Source organism: Falco peregrinus, chromosome 13, assembly GCF_023634155.1.
Source record: "Falco peregrinus isolate bFalPer1 chromosome 13, bFalPer1.pri, whole genome shotgun sequence".
NCBI classification, from domain to species: domain Eukaryota; kingdom Metazoa; phylum Chordata; class Aves; order Falconiformes; family Falconidae; genus Falco; species Falco peregrinus.
The window spans coordinates 599,206-618,540 of record NC_073733.1 but is presented as its reverse complement, the minus strand read 5'-3'; the positions used below and the strand labels follow the sequence as shown (position 1 = coordinate 618,540).

The window sequence follows — 19,335 nt, the reverse complement described above, 5'->3', positions numbered from 1 at the left end:
GCGCCTCCCCAGAGCTCCCCCGAGCCTGCCGCTGCCCCGCTCGCCCCGCGCAGCTGCCCCCCGCAGCCGGGCCCGCAGCCCCCCCGCCCCCGGCCCTGCCGTGACGGCTCAGCCGGGCCCGGTGCGCCGGGCGCTGCCTTGGCGCGGGTGCCGGTAGCCCCGGTGCGGGCAGGGAGCGGCGCCTGCGGAGCCCCCGCGGCAGGGGGGGGGTCGGCCGGGCACGGGGGGAGACTGCTCCGGGGGGGATTAGAGAGAACGGGCCCCTCACGGGAGCGCACATGCTGCAGGAGGCTTTTTTCGGGTAAAATGCAGCTGCCGCTGTCAGGGTGGCTGCCAGGCAGGGCATCGACGGTTCAAGGGTTTTGCTGTTCTGGGCTTTTTCAGACGAGCTCGTTCGGTGGTGGAACTTGACAGTCAGTGAATAACCCACATGGGGCAGAGGAGTTGTCCCAGGTTCGGCAGCTGCAGAATGAGCCCTCTGATCCTGCTGGAAACGCTGAGCAGAAGCCTGAGGAGGGGAGATGAAATAGCAGTAAGTTCTCACCGGAGCAAAAGCATGGAGTTTTGTCCTTGAAGTATGCCTTACCTCCTCAGATTTTTTGCGATAGGATCACAAATTTTCATCCATTTGCCGTTTTCATCTCTTGAGTGCCTCTGGTTTTCTCCTGTGTTGCACAGCTGCACGCAGCTGGCTGGGGAGAGCTGGCTGGCCTCGTGTACAGAGAGCAGCACGCGTCCCTCCAGCTCAGCCAGCCCCGTCCGCAGGCTGGTGCTGCATTCCGTCTTTTTCTGAATGCTGGATGTTCAGCGGCCACAATTCATTTTCTCCCTTGTGAGTCAGAAAAGTGACATTGTACTCCTCTGGGAGTACATGGTGTCTTTGAAGGCATTATGCTTACTGCTTTATACTATACATTGTGTGCCATCCCGCACTGATTCTTGGTGAGTAAAACACGAAGGAACTAAAGTTTGACAAGAAAGTGGCTTGGGGTTTTATTTTTTGATAGATGCATTTGACATTCCTTCTTGTAGTTTGTCTTCATCTGTGAGGTCCTTGTTTAATTAAAAGTAGTAGTTAAATTCCAGAAGGGAAACTGAAACTAACTTGATGTCAGGGACATGCTGATCTGGGGAGAGATTAGAAGTACTGGAACAGTTGTGCGTATGTACCATAAGAAAAGTGTTGTCCAGAGGTTGCTATAGTAGTAGTATGAAGCCAAGAGGATGAGTGGCAATTAAGTCATTCCTGTGAGCTCACAGTGTGCCACAGGCAAACCTCAAGATGTTCCCTGCTTTGGAGTTTGTTCCTCTCTCTGTTGGTGGTGATTAGTTGGAAAGCAAGCCTATAGAAAAGCCTCTATCCTGTCCTTTCACCCACATTTTGGGCATGTAATGCACAAAGATGAAAGATTTGGAAGGGGCAAAATAACTAGTTAACAGTTATTAACTAATACACAGAATACACATGATACTGAGGCAAACGACTCAGGGGAAGGGTATGTGAGGGTGAGAATAAGTTAAACAACTAACAAATAAAAAAAATAATTTGCAGTTGCATTAGCTAGGACCCTTCTTCTAGGTGATTCATGTCTTTGCTGTGCCAAATTATACCGAATATACCAATAATCAATATCCTGGCTGCCAAAGTCTTCTAAAATTACTCTCAACATTTTTTTGTTTATGAGGCTTAGAAGTTCCTCTAGGAGGCCACACATCCATGGGTCCTCCTCTAGTACGAGTCAGGAATGGCCATTCCTCCTGGCACAAAATAATGAATTTTCATTTCAGCAAAGCCTGTGCCAGGGGTATCTTTTCCCAGTTCTCTAAAACCTCAGCAAGGGCTGCCCCCCTTCCAATGCTGGGTCTATTTTCCATTCTTATCAAATTGATTACCTTCCTCACCAGTCTGCGATTTTTAAAATTTAAATGCAAGAGCACTTTCAGGTCTGTGTCTGGAATTACCCATGTCCAAGTCTCATCAGGTGATTTCACCTAGTTGCCGGCAGCTTTGGTTTGGTATAATCACAACTTTGTTAAATTTGGTTTGCTTTAATCACAACTCAGAGCTGGGCTACCACCCCAGCGAGTGGCAGAGCAAAGGGATACAGCACGGCTTATATACACTTACCAAATCATTAGTCAGTGTCCGAAGTTTTTAGAAGTTTCCTTTGGTCGTGTCAGTTCTGCAAATCCCTCACCTGACCCTGTCCCAGCTGACTGATATATTCGGTTCCAGTCTCTGCCTGGGTTCCAGGCTCCTCCTCGGATCGTGATCTCTGCCAGCTTTAACTCACACACTCCTCTCCTTCAAGCACACTTAGTCTTTGAACAAGCAATTCCTAGTCACATCTACTAATTTTTCTAGAAATTGTGCACCTGTGTGCACAAATGGATGATCTGTTGTTTCTCTGTTCTCCCACTGATTAACTGGACTGGGTGTTAAACCAGGCTTGGATTAGGGCTATACTGGGGACGAGGCCTGGTTCTGCCACTTTAGCTGCTTCAGCACTTTAAATTTCCTAATTCAAAACACATTGTCTTTAACAAGCAATAACAGAACAATGGAGAACAATTAACAATGGTTTGGCCACTGCTGATGACAATTGCTGTTTCTAGTGTATATTGCTATATGCCATGTTTATGAAACCTGGATCTGCGGGAATAAAAATGTTCTGTTTCATGCCCACAGGTGAGCTCCCTGAGATGAGCATCCACATTTTAACAAGCCTTTAAATCAAAGGCTGTAAACGAGAGTCAGTCTGCACAGCCAGCTGGGAATCTTCTGTTGTTCCAGGCACATCTTTTTGTCCCGTTCAATACCTTGTCTGTGTGATTTGCCTTTTTGTCTGTCTTGTGCTCTCCTGCTAAAGACTTCATAGGCCTCAGTCTTCTGATACTGCTCCAGCTCCCGCATCTAATGCTCCTTATCTCTGTCTGCTCTCCAGGAGTTTCAGGGAGTTGCCTCCCCTTCAGGAGGAAGGGAAGAAAAACAACTTGCCAGATGAAGTGCTGATCCATTTCACCTGTGCAAACAGGAAAGGAGTGAAGAAACAATGAGAATGTACGTGAGATGCAAAGACACAGGATTTCTGGGTAATATTACTGTATTCTGGTGTGTGTCCGTCCCTTGTTTTTTTAAAATTCAAATCACTATTCTGTTCACTCTTTTTTGTTAGATCTAGAAGTAGCCTGCTGCTAAGCTACTCAACTGAACTGAGTATCACCTACGCAGGGACTTCAGAATTCCCTTTCTGTGCCAGGATTAAATGCTGCCAAGCAGGAATGCGTGAACAGATCAAGCTTTAACGTTCAGAGCTGTAACCGTGGGGTTCCAATATGCCCCACAGACAAAAATGCACTACCATTCTACAACCACACACTTTTCCCATCTGAGAGGCAAACAAAACATCATGGCTATTGGAAAAGAGTAGCATAAAGATAAAAGAGCCTAGGTGATATCAATTTAAGCTATCTACGTTTAGGTTAAAAGAAAACTTCAGGCTAGGAAGGAAAAAAAATATTTCACACGTGCATAATAGAATGAGGTTAACTGGAGAATTCTTTAGGGGAACCGATGAACTGAAAACCATTTAAGGAATGGTCACAACACTTGCTAAAGGGATCCTTTCCAGGAAAAAAAAAAAAAACTTGAGCAAGTTTTTTTACCCAATGAGTTTAAAATTCAATGGAAATAAGTATTCAATCAGAGTGAACATTAGTCACTGGGTATGCCTTTTATTTTCATTATGTCATCGCAACAATACATGCAATAGTTATAAATTTCATGCATTTGCAAACCTGTTTTGATGCTGCTGAGGACACAGTTAACATTCTGGATTGGGGTGCAGATTTAATGATGCTGGGTTTGCATTTCTTTTGGACACTGTATTCTTCCAGAAGACATTAATTCTCCTCTTCTGTCTCCAGCAATGTGCTGCTGCCAGAGTACAGTAATCGACTCAAAAACAGAAGAAGTTTTTCCTCAGCTTGTGTCTTGGATGGATTGTTTTGAATCAGTAAGAAGGAGTTCTACTGAGCTACCTGTAAGTAGATGTCCTAGGTTTTCTAGCACAGATCTATACAGTTCTATAAATATTTCTTTATATTTATATATATATATTTCTTACAAAACTTAAACAAGAAGAATGATTTTTAGGGTGTTTGCTCTATGACTATAGTAATGGTCTTTTTCTAGGGGAGACTCACCTAGAAAAAAGTTTGGTCAGCTCGACCAGTCCTTATTTCAGCCAATTCCAGTCAGCTCAGCGGTCCTTATGCTCACCACGCACAACAAGAAGTAGCAGGACTACAAGGCTGGAACAGGGGAAGTGCCAGACTTTCCCTTCAACTGTTGTATTGGACAACTAGTTTGCTAGCTGCTGCAGCTCAGACACTTTTCCCCTGGGTTGTGGGACACTAACCCACACGCGGTAGTATACTATGACTCCACCACTTGCTTCAGGAGAACGACTTCATATTCGTTAGCTAACCAAAACCAAGCTTACTCAGCTTCAACAGGAATGTTGGGCTGTTGTATTAGGGATGGGGGCTCCCAAGCAGCAGTGGCCTTCAGTGCCACAGTCAAAAAGGGCAGGAGAAAACGCAGGGAAGGAAGTACTCAGCAGCCTTTCCCTGGCCTGCTATAGGCTAGACTCACCATTTTACTCCAAAAAGGACAGATGCCCTGGGGTTTTAAAAAGCAGCACACAGAATAGAGATTTGAACTCAATCTCCTTCTTCCTAGATTAAAAAAAAAAAAATATCTGTCTCAGGCATGATAACAATATGTTAAGGGCAAGGCGTAGAGGGGCAGAATGTCTTACTCTCTTCCCCCCCTCTCCCAGCAGACAGCAACATCATTCTCACTACAGATGTGTTACCAAATCAACCGCTTTACCTATGACACACATCCTCAGTTATGGTTAACATGCTGTGCCTATGCACCATTTTATAGTATCTCTGTATAAGTTACATTCTGCAAGCTTAGTGAAAAGTGACAAAAGGAACCCTTGTTTTTTGCATCATCCCACTTTTTGTCCAGCCATTGTAAAAACTTTTAAGCATTTTGTCCTTGAAGTATTTTCAAAAGCTTAAATGTCCTGATAAATTCATGTGATGCCATCAAATTGCACTGTGACTTAACTACTGCTTTGCTGTAATTCATAATTCCAGGCTTCCCTTGAATTTGGAAGGGCTTTGCAACATTGCCATATAACCTCTGTATTTCACCCCAAGAGAAACAATTCTGACTGGGAGTGTTCATGTCTTTGTCACATAAATGCCAAGGTAAAAACCCTAAAATGTTCGGTAGCATCAGAAGTGCCCCACAAACTGACCCATTTTGTTGGGCAATTCTTTCTATTGTGGCCAGGGTTTCCACAACAAAAACAAATGTTTGATGGTGGACGTGGATCCCAGGGGTCTTTCATGTAACTAGAAGTTTTTTGTAAAAGAAAAAAAAAAAAAAAAAAGGAAAACATATGCATGTATCTATCTTCTTAAAACAAACATCTCTACAATGTTCCCATAACCTTCAAAGAACATACCTGACAGTTACTTGACTGGGTTGTATTCACAGCAAGACTGTATCATCGTAGCCTGTACTTTATCCTCTTTGGTAGCATTGTCTTCAGCCAGGTTGTCAGTCTGTTGATCAGGTAATTATTATTTGATGCTCACGTTAGGCTACAAATAGGCTTTGTTTCTACCTTGCATCAAGACTTGTGTAGCCAGTCGCATTTTCTTCCAAGCGGACTGAAGCTATGTTTAGAAAAAAGTACACCAGGCAGCATTTTGAAGCTGACCTTTAAGCTCCAGACTGGTTGAAGAAGCTAGCCACGGTACATTTAACTGAGATGCATGCAAGTAGCATTATTTATGTTTTGCAGCATCAAAAGGACACACAACCTAAGAGTTGTCGCAGATGCTTTTGCTTGCTGAAATTCAGCTTCAGACCCAGAAGCACTAAACGGAGTCAAGCTTTTGATAATTCCTCAGCAAGGGATTTAAGAATTTTCTGTTGGTTCTGGATTTTCTGTTGGTTTTTGTCTGCCCACAAACTCTGCTTCTGGCCAGGAAAAGGAGTCCTTAACAGCAGCTCTTGCCAAGTGCAACGGAACTGCAGGCCCAACACGTACTCAGAAGCTACTCTTTGTTGATCTTAAATGATTCCAAAGCCATCCTCAGCGCTCCTTTTCTAAGCAATCACCCTTTGACACCCAAAAGGAAACCTTTGGGATCAACGTGTCCCCAGGGAGGGCTTGACACAAACCCTCTGCTCAGACCTGCTGTCCTGTGATGCCTGCCAGCAGAGCTGGTGACATGAGTGCTCCTTCCCTGTCTCCGTTGAGGATAATAAGGATAGCAAAGCCCTCCCGTTTGTCTTGTTGATGGGATTGGGGCTTACGCAGCTTGAAAGGCAGTGAGGGAGTGCTAACAGGCAGCCCTGCCAGCCAGCCTGAAGGGCAGGGGGGATGTGAAAAGCAGCTTGGGGCCGCCTGAGAACTAGCACAGGCATTTACGGAGGGAACGCGTGGGAGCAGGGTGTTCTCTCGCTTTCACTCTCTGGGAACGTGCAATCCATTCCTTCCCTCAGAATCTCTCATCTCTAAGTGAGAGACAGTCAACGTTTTAACTAACGTTTTACAAAACGCCTCTTTGTAAATACCTACACCTACACATACACATTCTGTTAAAGTAGCAAAGAGTATGCTTCCCATAAAGAAGTACCTGAAATTTGAGAAATTTTGCAGACTCTTTGATGACCATCTGAATTGTGGACCTGATCACCTGATTGGTGGATCCCATTTTAAACTCTCTTTAAAGAAATGGAGATTTAGGAATGATACCACTATGGAAATAGGCAGCTAGGCATTTCACAGGAATTAGAAAAGACTGTGTCAGCTACAGGGGGTGGCTATCAGCTCCAATATTTTGAAGATTAGTGGCAAACTATTTCAAAAACTTGTTGACAGCTCTTTTCTAGAAATGTAATGCTTATTTTAAGAAATCATTTGTGCAGTGCATTGCAAAAGTTGGAAAAACCCCACCATTCTTCTTCCTTGTAAAAGAAAGAAAAAAACGGTTTACAGTTCTCTTCCTCTTCATTGTACTCCTCATTCTCATCTTCACCACTGAGGTGTATAATCAGTGTAGAGCATGTTGGTCTTAAAATAGTCTCTTGAATTCTGTGTGATTCTTTATGATGGGCTGGATGCAGAATCCCTTCCTGGAGACCCTGTTGCAATGCGGCAGCTACAGAAAAGAACGTTATATTTATTTTGTTAGGGGGAACTAGAACATGAAATCAAGGTTCAGACCAGCAGGCGCAGTTTTGAAATCATTATCATGCTGAAGGAATACATAAATGGACCAGTTGTGCCTTTTAGGAAAACTCGTCTGCAGTGGCTGGCAAAAAAACTTCTTCCAGCTACAGAGAATCTGAAAAAAGATGGACACAAGCTCTTCTCAATGGACAGGGGAGGCACTGCTGAATAAAGCCTTTAGACAGCGTAAAAAGCATGACTAACCCCTGATTTCTCATTTCTATATAAAAAATACAAATCTAAGGAGTTCTATAAAAATGAAAGAAGTGTTGTATTTTATTTGGTTTTAAGCTTTTTGTAAGCTTTCCCAACTTAAAGACTGTCCATTGCATGTTTAGTTAGAGCTCCCAAAACAGAAGCCACATTTCGTAGCTGTATCCTAAGCCCTCTGTACTGCTGGCTTGTGCCGAAGCAGCAAAGGTATGAAGAAAAAACCCAAAACACCATTGGTGAGGGGTGCGTGTGCTTGTTTGACACAACAGTTTTATTGTCCCAGGAGCTGCATTTTAAAGATGGATCTTCAATTTTTGAAAATCACAGGCCAAGTTTACACTGCAGCACAGTGAAGGTGTCACAGAGGTACCTTGGTGCCAAGAACCCAGCTCAGCAGAGTTGTGAGCTTCTCCTTTGCCTCATTTAACCTGCTTCCTAATAGACCGAGTGCTGGCCAAGTTCTGTGGTTCCCAGTGCTCATCCCAGCTTGACCAGAGCCAGATCAGGAGCGTCTACCTTATGTGGCTACAATTTCCGAAACTTCCTGCACAGCATTCTGTAACTGCTGTTATACTCGTAGCTGTATTGGTGTAAGGGTTATTTGTAGTGTGCAAGTAAAAATGCCTTGTCAGTTTGTGAAATCTGAAATGGACCTAAGGATAACCCAGTGATCTGGACGGTACCTCCATATGGACCACATGGCCCATGGACCGAGCTGCAGCATAGGGAAACTCCTGACGTCTGGTTCAAAGCAAGCCTCTTCCACCTGGTTTTGCTGCAGGTTACTATCTCTGTTACTATGTCCTGCTGGCTGTCTTCTCGTGGCCATTGTGCCTCCTCTGTTGACCGGTTCTCACTCAAGTACTCAAAATGTGCTGTTTCTCCCAGCTCCTTGTACCACGCCACTATCATTTTTCCCTTGCCAAGCCCGTTCTCAGGTCATGCCTGATCTGTGCTTAGTTGAGGCTTCAGCTCATCTCCAACTCCTTCCTGTTCTACATCGTGCAGCCGCGTGCATCCCCTTCCCCCATTGCACAGAAGGTCCCTTTTGATATCTTCTGAAGCATCTGTCCTGCCACTGTGCTCAGGGGCAGAACTTTTCTCTTTCCCTTCTTTCAGTTTAGCCTAAGGTGGTGAAATCCCCGCAGATTGTTTGTTCCCCTATTTCCTTTATGTTGCATTTCTCTCCAAGCATCACAAGACTCCTCCCCTTCCTGCTCCAAGCCACCTCTCATTCTCTTTGGGTATGACCCTGCTCTCTGTCTTAGCGTCTGCCTGGGTCTCCCTCCATTATACAGTATTTCTTCCATCTTACGGTTTGTGTCTTTTAGCAGGTTTCCCCTTCTTCTCCTGACCTCTGATTTCCCTAGTTTGTTTGCTCACTTGTGCCCTCATATGTGCAGATGGGTCAGTTGCTTCTTTTTCGCAAACAAGCTACCTTGCCCCGATTTCTCCTGGGTGCCTGACCCTTCTTTCCTGTCTGGAGGATCCTCACTGGCATGTTTGGGCTGGGGTGAGGATGGCTGGCAGCAGCTGTGTTCAGAGGTGTCATTCAGTTCCACATCTTGATCCCTTGAGCTGCTGCCTGGTAGATCCCTGCGTGGCTCGTTTCAGCATGAACGGATGGTGCAAGCTGCTTCTTGTCCTGTTCAGTCCTTCTGTCACCAGGAGGTTTTTCAGGGAAAAGACAACCGAGGGAGATTTGGGATCATGTGTCACTTTCAGCTTCTTCCCACTCTCACCCGCTGCACCAAGAGCATTGCTGTGGCTCTATGCCTGCTTTACTTTCGTGTGTTTAGTATTTCTCTGAAGCGAGAACCTCTTTGACAGCATCTCTCTCTGCCTTTTGGCATCAGTCCTACTTGGTTCGACCAAGTCCACTTGTTAGCACAGTAGAGCCTCTCTTCCTTCGTTGCTTTTTCCCTGATAGGACTTGAGCAGCAAAGCTGCCTTAATGCTTGAACACCCAGTGCTGCACGATTGGCTGCAACGTTCTCCCTCAAAAGCTCCTCCAGCCGACGGTGAATCTTGGATGCTCATGGATCTCTGGATTTCCTCATGTTTTCCACCCGTAATCATACTGAATACCAGCACCTTCCTGACAGAGGGAGGGGATAATCACTTGATGGCACTGACGGCCCTGTTGGCAAACCTCTGCTCCCCTGCAGGGCACCCCAGCTGCCTTCTTGTTTGAGGCTTTCCCCCTTGAGCCCGCTGTGTGCCGGTTTATGAAAGTTATATGAAGCTATGGGGATGCCAGCATTGTAACAGACCATCATGAAGAAGCTTGGTCTTGCGGCTCACTACCGGGGTCTGGAGGCTCCTCTGGAAGGGGGAGAAGAAGAGTGGAGGACTCTTTTGAGGGGTGCATATGTGTGCAAAGACACCTGTGTGAAACTCTCAGGGTAGCTAGAGGTTTTTGGCAGTAACATTGTTTAATCTGAGGATGAGCGTACCGTGGATTCTGTCCCAAGGCGCTACTGATGTCTTCTAGCCATCTTCCAGGCACAGGTGTAGCATTTTGGGTATTGCACCAAACCTGCCTGACAGCGAAGCTGCGGATGGCTCTTTTTCAAGCATGGTTGAATGCGAGCATCCCAGGGAGAGTTACTAATCCTCTGTTTTTCTTTTGTAGGCAGAGTGGCCCCGTGAGCCCCAGCAAGTCCCGGTTGGTGACGAGCAGCTGTCATGATCTCTACAGCACCTCTTTACAGTGGGGTGCACAACTGGAGCAGCACAGACCGGATTCGCATGTGTGGCCTCAACGAGGAGAGGTGAGGTGCGTGGGCGGCGTGGTAGGGGAAGGAGGAAGAGAGTGGAGAAAGTGCGTTAGGGATCGGGAAAGGCTACGGGAAGGGAGCTGGTGCTGGCTTAACCTGTTCTTCCTATGGTGTAAAATGGACTGAGGTGCGAAAGAGCTGCAGGGAGGGGATGGGTGTGTGGTTAAACAGTGGCATTCTGTGCTGGTCCCCACATCCCGTGCTCCAACAAGGAGGGCGCACAAGCAGAGCATGCTGGAGTTCTCTGCAGAGGAGCTGCTGGCTGCGTGTAGCTGTAGTGCATCCATGCCATTGGTGGGTGATGAGGCTGAGTCGTCTGCATGTGCTGTTGGCTTCAGCAGACGTGTGCTCTTAACTGCCAGAGAGGGGAAGAGCTTGACCCGCTGCGAGCCAAGTAGCTACGACCTGTCGGCGGTGACCCAGGAGGGTTAGTACAGACCAAATGATTAGAAGGGAGAGTTGTGACACGCCACCAAATAGGAGATTAGGGAGGATTAGTGACTGGGAGGCAGAATCGATCAAGATGAGTTCTTGGCCTGCCCCGTGGCTTTGCATCACCTTTTTATTCCACAGCTCTTGGGGGAGTTCTCAAAACTGATCAGTTTGTGGCTTCCTTGAGGCTACTACGTGTGTTCATTGCATTTGCCAGAGCCAGAAAAGTTTGACGGGCTTGAAGGCAGCACGCACCTGTCGTTCCTGACTGTGGGTGTTGAGGCTTTTGGCGGCGAGTCCTCCGAGGGCCGGTCAGAAGAGCGGCGGGACAGGGAAGAGTTCAGACTGTGGCTTGAGGCAGACATGCGGGCAGAGATCATCTTCAGCCCTCAGCAGCCGCTTGGCCTGCTGTGTGTCCCTCAGATAAGAGCTGGGGATGGCGTTGCCCTCCGCCTCTCCTAAACCACGTGGAGCTACTCCTAGTTGACAACAAACATCAAAGCTCGGGGTGCGAGTGAGACGGGCACACCGGGCCGGCTGCAGCCGAGCGCTGTCCCGTGGCTGCCCGCCCCGCTTGGGGCCAGGTGGGAGGCAGCTGGCACCGGCTGGCCGTGCCGTCCCCGTGCCCTGCAGCCGGGTGTGGCGGGCTCCCCACGCCGCGGCACGGGCCGGCCTGTGGAGGAGCCCCGGTCGGCGGCATTCGGGGCCGGAGGCGGGGCAGGCCGCAGCACCGGGGCCGGGGCTGCCCTCGGGGCCGTCCCGGCAGCTGACAGGGCCTGGGCCCGGCACGGGGCAGCGCCGGCCCCGCCGCCCTGGCAGGTAGCCGAGGGCGGGAGGAGGCGGTGCCGGTGGCGGGGAAGGGCCGGGTCCCGCTGTCCAGCTCCCGGCCGCTCGCCCGCCGTGCCGCGGGCAGCCAGCTGCGCTCGGGCGCCCCCTGGCGTCTCACCGGCGCGTCGCCCGGCTGTGTGTGGCGGGCCCCGGCCCCGGCCCCGGCCCCGCTCCGCCCGCGCTCCGCCCGGCCGGCCGCCGCAGGGCTCCTCGGGGACCGGGCTGCGCCGGCGGGCTGGCTCCGGGACCCCCGCTCCCCGCCCCGCAAAGGTCCCTCTCGGTCCGGCGGGGCCGGGTCTGCCCCAGCGCGGGGCTGGGCCCCGGGGCCTGGCCACGTCCGAGCCCCCTTGTGCGGCAGCCCGAGCCCCGCCGGCTGTGCTGAGGCGGCCTGGCCCCTGCCAGCCCGGCCCCCGCGCCACAGCCCGGCCCGGCCCCCCATCTCCCCTCGCTAGTGACAGGCCTCTCCGGCCTGCTGTGGCCGGTCTGGGCTGGAGGGGCCCTGCCAAACTGCTGCCGAGGGGGCAGGAGCCCCTCGAAGGGACCAGGCTGTCACGGGGGTTGTGAGGCAGCCCGGAGCGGGGTGCCTGTGCTGGGGCTGCGGGAGCCTGAGGAGAAAGCTGGCTCCTGTAGCTTGTGTCCATTACTTTGTGGTGAAAGCCTGGGGGTTAGGGGAGCAAATCCAGAAAAATCATGTCAGCAGCAGAAGCTGAGCTGGAGGTTGGTTCCTTCGAGAGCAGAGAATCCCTGTGGGGTAAATACTGCTGGGGCAGGAGTGTCCCAGGCCAGGGCATTGAAGACACAAGCGCTGTCTCCTGTGCAGGGTTCTCGCAGATGCCAAGAACAACTGTCTCCTCGGTGTGCTCCATTTCCACAGAGCTCACAGTCCGTACCCCAAATTCAGGCTTTCCGCTCAGAAACTGTCTTCCAAAGCGAAAGGGTCAGACGCGCAGGCCAGCAGGGCACTGCACACCGAGGCGGCTGCCCGCACCTGCTGCTTCTGTTACGGACGGCTTGAGCCCAGATAGCTTTGGCGCTGGGGGGAGATGTCCACCTGTGGCTGGCGGGGAGCAGCAGGGCTGGGCTGGGGAGTCCCAGGGCAGGGAGTGAGCGTGGCTGGGAGACAGAGGAATGGGGAGTGCGGAGGTGCCTGTGGAAGAAGAGAGGGGCAGGCTGGGGCTCGGGGGAGGATGGGACTGGAAACGTGTGGTGGGGCAGAACAGGAAGCGGAGGGGTTGGGAGTGGATGTGTGGAGCCGGACTGTGATGCAGCGCAGCCAGGGAGGGCTGGGCTGGCCCATGGTGACACCAGGGTGTGTGTGCCAAAATGGCCATGGGTAAGGAGGGTGCACAGAGCTGCTGTGCCACAGAGAAGGTCTTGTCAGGCCCGTAGGTGGTGTAGGGTAAGCATTTCTGTGTGAGGAGGTGCTATCCAGCGGGCAGAGCTCTGGGAGAGGGAGGCCACAGTGGACAGCAGTGTTCCTCATCCCCTCAGCCTGCAGTGGCCACATAACCTGTGTTGATGAGGAGCTAGCTACCTGGAGCAGGCATGCTGCTTCAGGCTGCCAGCTGATCTGCTGTCCCATGCGGGGACAGGGAGGGGTAGGATCCTGGGAGGGTGTCTTGGGCTTTCGTAATGCTGTGTCTTGTTCCTCGACTAGGAGAGCCCCCCTTTCTGATGAGGAGTCTAAAACGAGCAGCTCCCAGCACTTGGGGTCTCAAGAGTTTTGCGTCAGCAGCAGCCTTTCCGAGGTGAGCTCCTCGTGTGCACATCTGGGTTCAAGAAGGCGTTCCCTGGTGGAACAAGCTAAACAAAAGCATCTACCCTAATGGGTCCCGCAGGCTCCTTCTTGAAGGTGGTGCACTTAGGTGCAGTAAGGCAAAGCAGCGCTCTAGTTTGGCAAGAACTGTTTGCCATTTCTGCCTCTGTGTCCTGAGCGGGGCATAGAGAGGAGGTCCTGCCTGTTTTGCTAGGAGCCACTTTCACAGCTCTCAGGAACACCTTCTTCTCCCTTCTTGTTGCAGGTGGAGCTCACAGCAGTCAGCAGTGGTGGCAGCAGTGCCCAGGGGCTGGATGCTGATGGCAAGGTGGAGGAAAAGCTGGGGCCCAAACTGGAAGAGCAGCCACCTGATCCCAACCCAAACCCTGAGCGTGTGGGAAAGACTGTGAAAGATGATGCCCTGGGCCCTCTGGTGAGCCAGGAGGATGGCAGAGGGCAGGAGCCTCCAGTCCCCAGAGCTGCTGAGCAGGAGAGCGGTGGTGCTGATGCTGCCTGGACACTTGCAGAGCCTCACAGTGACAAGCAGGCTGATGCTCCTCCAGCCTGCTCCGTGGCTCCAGAGAGCGAGCCTGCTGGGAAGGAGAAAACCACCCCAAGCACTGGAGCACAGGGGCCAGGCACGCTGGCAGAAGGGACGTTGTCTGTGGTTGTCTCCAGCTGCAACACCTCTGCCTCCACTCCTGCTACTTTTACTTTGAACAGAGTGTGCTTTCCCACATCTCAGGCCCCTGCTATGCAAAAACTACCCCTGACCTTTCAGGCTGGGGCAGTTCTGAGCCCGAGCCAGTCACTGGTGTACATCCCACCACCCAGCTGCGGGCAGCCACTCAGTGTGGCTACGCTGCCAGCCACCTTGGGGGTCTCCTCCACCCTCACCCTCCCTGTCCTGCCTTCCTACATACACGAGCGTTGCCTGCCAGGCATTATCGCTTCCCCAGAGTTGCGCTCCTACCCCTACCCCTTCTCTGTCACCAGACCCTTGGCTTCAGACGCCAAAGTGGTGTCTGTGGAGGTGAATCAGTTTAGCTGCCCCTCGCCCTCGGGTGGAAGCAGTGCCCAGGCTGCTGCTGAGGGCGCTCCCTCATGCACCGCTGGCCCTTCCCTCTCATCCAGCCAGGCTGCGCTGGCAGCATCGTGCGGGAGTGCTGCTCCGTCTTCTGGCACTGGTGCGCACGCCAGAGCCCCGGCAGCTCCCGAGCCGCAAGTACCGGGGGCTGCCACTTCACTCTCTCCTCTGAAGTCCCCTCCACAGCTCGAGCGTGAGATGGTCTCCTCTCCAGAGTGCAGCGAGATGCCTCTCGATCTCTCCTCCAAGTCCAATCGTCAGAAACTGCCTCCACCCAGTCAACGCAAAACACCTCCTATGCCCATCCTCACACCCGTGCACACCAGTGGCAAAGCTCTCCTCACCACAGTCCTGTCCAGGTCCCAGCGTGCAGCCCAGACTACGGGCAGCAGCGTCACCTCGTGTCTTGGCACCACCCCTCCCTTAGTCATCTTCCCTGAATTCCTGCGCAATGGCGAGCAGGGTTCCTGGGTGAAGAACACCACGCTCATCAGCACCATTCCAGGCACCTATGTCGGCGTCGCCAACCCGGTGCCTGCCTCGCTGCTGCTCAGCAAGGACCCTGGCATGAGCTTCAGCAGAGATCCGCGCCACCTTCCCAAGCAGGAGCCTATTTCCATCATTGACCAGGGAGAGCCTCGCAGTGCTGGGGTTCCCTGTGGGAAGAAATCCAACCAGGTCAGCACAGAAGGACAGCAGGATCCCGCCAGGAGACTTCATGGTAGAGTTGCTCCAGGAGCTCCTTTGTGTCAGTCCAAGGACATGTCCACCTGGAATCCTGGCCAGGGAAGTGTGTACCCACGATGCCCTGTGAATGGAAAGCCTTCCAATCCTCAGCTTCTGCCTCTTGGCTGGTCTCCTTATCATCAAACCCCCCTGCTTTCGATCGGCATCTCTACAGCAGGGCAGCTGCCCCCAAACCAGAACAGCTCCTGTAAGCCAGCTGGTGCAGGTGAGCTCCCAACATTCCCGAGCGTGCAGCCCACAGAGTCCAGCACAGCTGCCCAGAGCCTGCCGGAGGGGCTGCCCAGGCTCCCACCCGAGGAACGGGAAGCTGTAGCCAAGAGCAAGAGCTGCCGGGCCTTGCCCAAGCTCTATGAGGAGCCAGCCAATCCAGTCCCACTGGTTGCTGGTCCATCTCTTCAGACCAGTGCTGTGGATGTGAAAGGGGGGAAGGGGAAGCTGGACATTCCACAGAAGAGTCAAGAGTGTGATCGGCCAGAGGCTGACTCCAGTAAGGAGGGTAATGTACAGACTGAGGCTCCTCAGGGGAGCTGTAGCCGCAAACAGTTGGACGCAAAGCCTAAAACCCAAGTGTTAGCAGCATATTTGTCGCATGATCTGCCTGCAGCTGGGCAGCAGAGCCTGCGAATGATTTCAGAGGTGCCCACAGAGAGTCAGCGCAAGGAGCTAGGCTGCGAAGGCTCCCAGGAGCCACCAGCAGTAGAGCCCCTCCAGTGCGTGCGTCAGGTGGATCTGTGCAGGGTCAAGAAGGAGCGAGTGGAGTGTGACATGTCATTTACCTCTGGGACTTGTCTACGAGCTGGGACTGCTCCCCAGGCCTTTGGTGAGGTCAAACTCAAAGGAGCAGGCCAAATCAAGCAAGAGGGCAGCGTGCACTGCAAGTCCAAGCGGCAGCATGGTGGGGACGCCAGGCAGGCCCACAAGAGACTGAAGTGTCAAACCCAGGATGGTGAGGAGCCCTCAGGCAAATCGGGGAGCCGGAGTGCGCAGGGCCGGAAGGTAGGTGGTATAGGCTGGGCCTCTTGGGTTATGGCAAAGGTTAGCAGGCGAGGTTGCAGGCGAGGAGGGAGCTCTTCACAGAGGAGGGCACAGCTGAGTGCACAGGGCTTTCCGCCCATGCTCTTTGGCATTACCTGGCAGTGGATTAATGTACCCGTGTCTGCAGGTTATCTAGAGCAAAAATGGATCTGGGGTGTCAAAAGTGCTGGAGGGCACCAGCATGATGAGTAGGGGGCAGCGTTTTGTCCCTTCTCCTTTGCTATTCCAGCTCAGTCATTTGGCAGCTCAGGCTTCAGTCCATGTCCTCCATTCACAGTGGCGAAAACACCATGACGATCTGCATGACCTTGGCAAGCGAGAAGGCCGAACCAGCCTGGGATCAGGGCAAGATCACAGCAGTCTCAGGGTAAAGCGTAAGCACAGGAGGCCAGCAAAGACGGAGTTCCCATCGCCAGCACACCATGGGGACAGCCACGAGGAAGGTACCCTTGTGAATGGCAATGTATTATTGCGGGGTCAGGCTGCAGCGGTTCCTGTCACCCTAATGCCCATGTGGCCAAACTGTTGCTACTCTGAAGCTGAACAGCCTCTGGAGCTAGTGGCTTCCCGTAGTGGGTTGGGATCCAAAACAGAGCTGCGATGTGATGCTGAACAGCCCTTCCCAGGCCAGCAGACTTGCATGGACAGATCTGTAGCATGTTTTCTCAAGGCGCAGTTTTCCCCACAGGTTACCTTGAGAAGAAGCCCAAGAACAACTTTCGGGATTTCATTCCGGTGGTGCTGAGCAGTCGGACACGCAGTCAGTCGGGTGAGTTGGTGCTAGGAGACCCAGCTGGGAGTCCTGGGTGGACTGTGAGCCTTTCCCTTTTTACGTGGCCTTGTCCCTGCCTTCTGTCCTGCCTTGCAGGGGTTTTCTTGTAGATACTCTTGGCTTTTTTGTCAGCTAGAGATCTCACTTTGTTGCAGGAAGCATCGCTGGCTCTTCTGCTGGTGTGACAGGAGAGTGTGATGTGAGCGGTCAGGAGATTTTACCATTGTTGGAGGAGGATCAGGAAGAAGAGGAGGAGGAAGGGGAGGAGGAGACATCCTTGAAACGTCGCAGGCTGCGAAAATCCCACAGGACATCACACTGTCACAGTCGCAGGGCCAGGGACAGGTCTCTGTCTGAGAGGAGCAGCTGTTACACGAGGAGGAATCGGGAGCTGCCCTGGAGAGTGGAATCACCCAGGCAGCTGTGGGAGCCCAACGAGGAGGAGGAAGATGACAGCCACATCAAAAGGAAGAAAAGGAGACGACAGAAAAGTCGGAAATACCAGACGGGGGAATATTTGACCGAGAGAGAGGAGGAGCGAGTGGGCTACCCCCACAGGAGGCGAAAATCCAAAGCAGGTACAATCTGGGAAGGGGGGTTCCAGTATCAAGCTGTGGCCCAGCACGGGGTGTTGTTGTTTTATTGCTTTTTTTTATTACATGTGGGATTTTGGTGGGGATTTTGTTAGTTTTTTTTGGTAATGATGAAACTCGGTCATTATTAATGGTTTGATGTCCACAGCGTGGTCTGCTTCAATTGATCAGCTCTTCTTTCAAAAATATTGCAGTAAATTTTGGAGTAGGAAACAGCAGCTTGTGTGCCTAATTAGATACTGATCTTACTCTCAGATTAAGAGAGAGGGCATGGGAAAATGAGAATAGGATGAGGTAGCACAGTGAAATATTTCTGGACAAGAATGGGCCCCTGGGAGTAGTCAGCATTCCTGGCTGAAGTGGAGGGACATGGAGCCATCACAATTCAGCTGGGCTTCTTTACATTTTGTCTTGCTTTATTAAGGCAACTTGCAAGCTTTCACCAAGGAGCACAAGGATGAGAGGATTAACAAAGCTAGAGTGTCTGCAAGTGATGGAAAAATCCCCCACCATGGTTTGTATTTGCAGCTTTGCTAGGAGGAGGATGCTGTGCCACCTGCCTGCATCCCACTCACTGCTCTACCTCTGCTCTTGTGTTTTCTTACATAACTGCCCAGACCATGTGGTCAAAACTGAATCTGTGATCTGTGTTTCCCTGAGGTTTAGCAGTCTCCATGGTCCCTTCTCTCAGCCCGTGTGGGGCAAGTTTGAGGCTGTTGGGAGTAAGGCTGGGATTCATCCAGCAGCGTACTGGTATCTCGGTGTGTGTGCTGACAGCTGGCTGGTAGCTTGTAGCTGTGTCCGAGCGTCCCACAGGTAACTTCTGCCAGGGCTGCAGAAGAGCATGTCTGAGCCGTGGTGTTGGGGGAAGTGCTTCTGCCAGCCCTCCATATGCTTGGGCCCTTCTTTTGGAGGTGATGTGGGTACAGAGCTGTTGCCTTCTGCCACAGGACTCCGATCGCCAGTCTTCAGGAGAGGCTGAGATGCTGCTGAGGCGCTGTGAGAAGTAGTAGAGGTGGCTGCTGTCCTCCCACCAGCTGATCTCCCAAGCTATGTTTCTTCTCTGGCACAGTTTTACTCTATTGCTGCATTGTCTGGGTGCTTCTGTGAGACCAGGAGTAAGGTTTCTGATGGGCTTCCTGGCATCTTTTCAGTTAGTTCAAGGGTGCTCTCAGACTGTCTGCTGCTGCTGCTGGTTCCAAACAGAGCCTGAGGAGGAAGTCTGAGTGCAGCAGCATTCAGGAGGGTTTTCTCCAGGAGCTTTACCACACATCTTAAGAGTGTCTGTCTTCTGTCCAGATTTTAGAGGTGCAGAAAAGATCACCAGAAGACACTGAGACAGGTTTATGCAGGTAGGAAGGGCATTCACCATTAATTTTTGCTGTTATTGTGAAACAAGGGTAGCAAAATGCCTAGGCCAAATACAGATTAGAATCTTCTTAGCTAGAAATGCAGCTAAGGAGAGTGTAGGAGTTGGGTCCTCAGGGACTGCTTGCTTGGCCCTCAGATAGGTGAGCTTCTGTATTTTGGATTCAGAAGTTGTGACCTAGAACCATGGCTGGCTTTAGAGATGAGGACTTGGGCATCACTGTGGCACTGTAAGCTGGCTGGCAGCCAGAGGAGGGACAGGGGGCCAGCTCACGTGTTTGGAGAAAGCAGACCACTGTGTCCTGTGCTAGCTAAAAAATCTGTGTCACCACTGGGTAATGAGCTGCAGAGATCCACTGACAGATGCCTGGCTCACAGGGACTGAATCGTCTCCAGGAG

At 51.5% G+C, this 19,335-nt stretch overlaps 1 protein-coding gene across 1 annotated transcript in view; it reads left to right on the top strand.

The window, feature by feature from the left end:
- Nucleotides 1-396: 396 nt before the first annotated feature.
- The window catches only part of LOC114014129 (BCL-6 corepressor-like protein 1), a 31,801-nt gene continuing 12,862 nt past the window's right edge, over nucleotides 397-19,335 (top strand). The window contains 10 exon segments of the mRNA XM_055817688.1: nucleotides 397-532; nucleotides 2,946-3,093; nucleotides 3,928-4,043; nucleotides 5,173-5,286; nucleotides 10,174-10,317; nucleotides 13,236-13,326; nucleotides 13,600-16,164; nucleotides 16,481-16,646; nucleotides 16,892-16,972; nucleotides 17,131-17,553. Coding sequence (XP_055673663.1) covers nucleotides 5,279-5,286; nucleotides 10,174-10,317; nucleotides 13,236-13,326; nucleotides 13,600-16,164; nucleotides 16,481-16,646; nucleotides 16,892-16,972; nucleotides 17,131-17,553 — 3,478 coding nt within the window. The 5' untranslated portion in view covers nucleotides 397-532; nucleotides 2,946-3,093; nucleotides 3,928-4,043; nucleotides 5,173-5,278.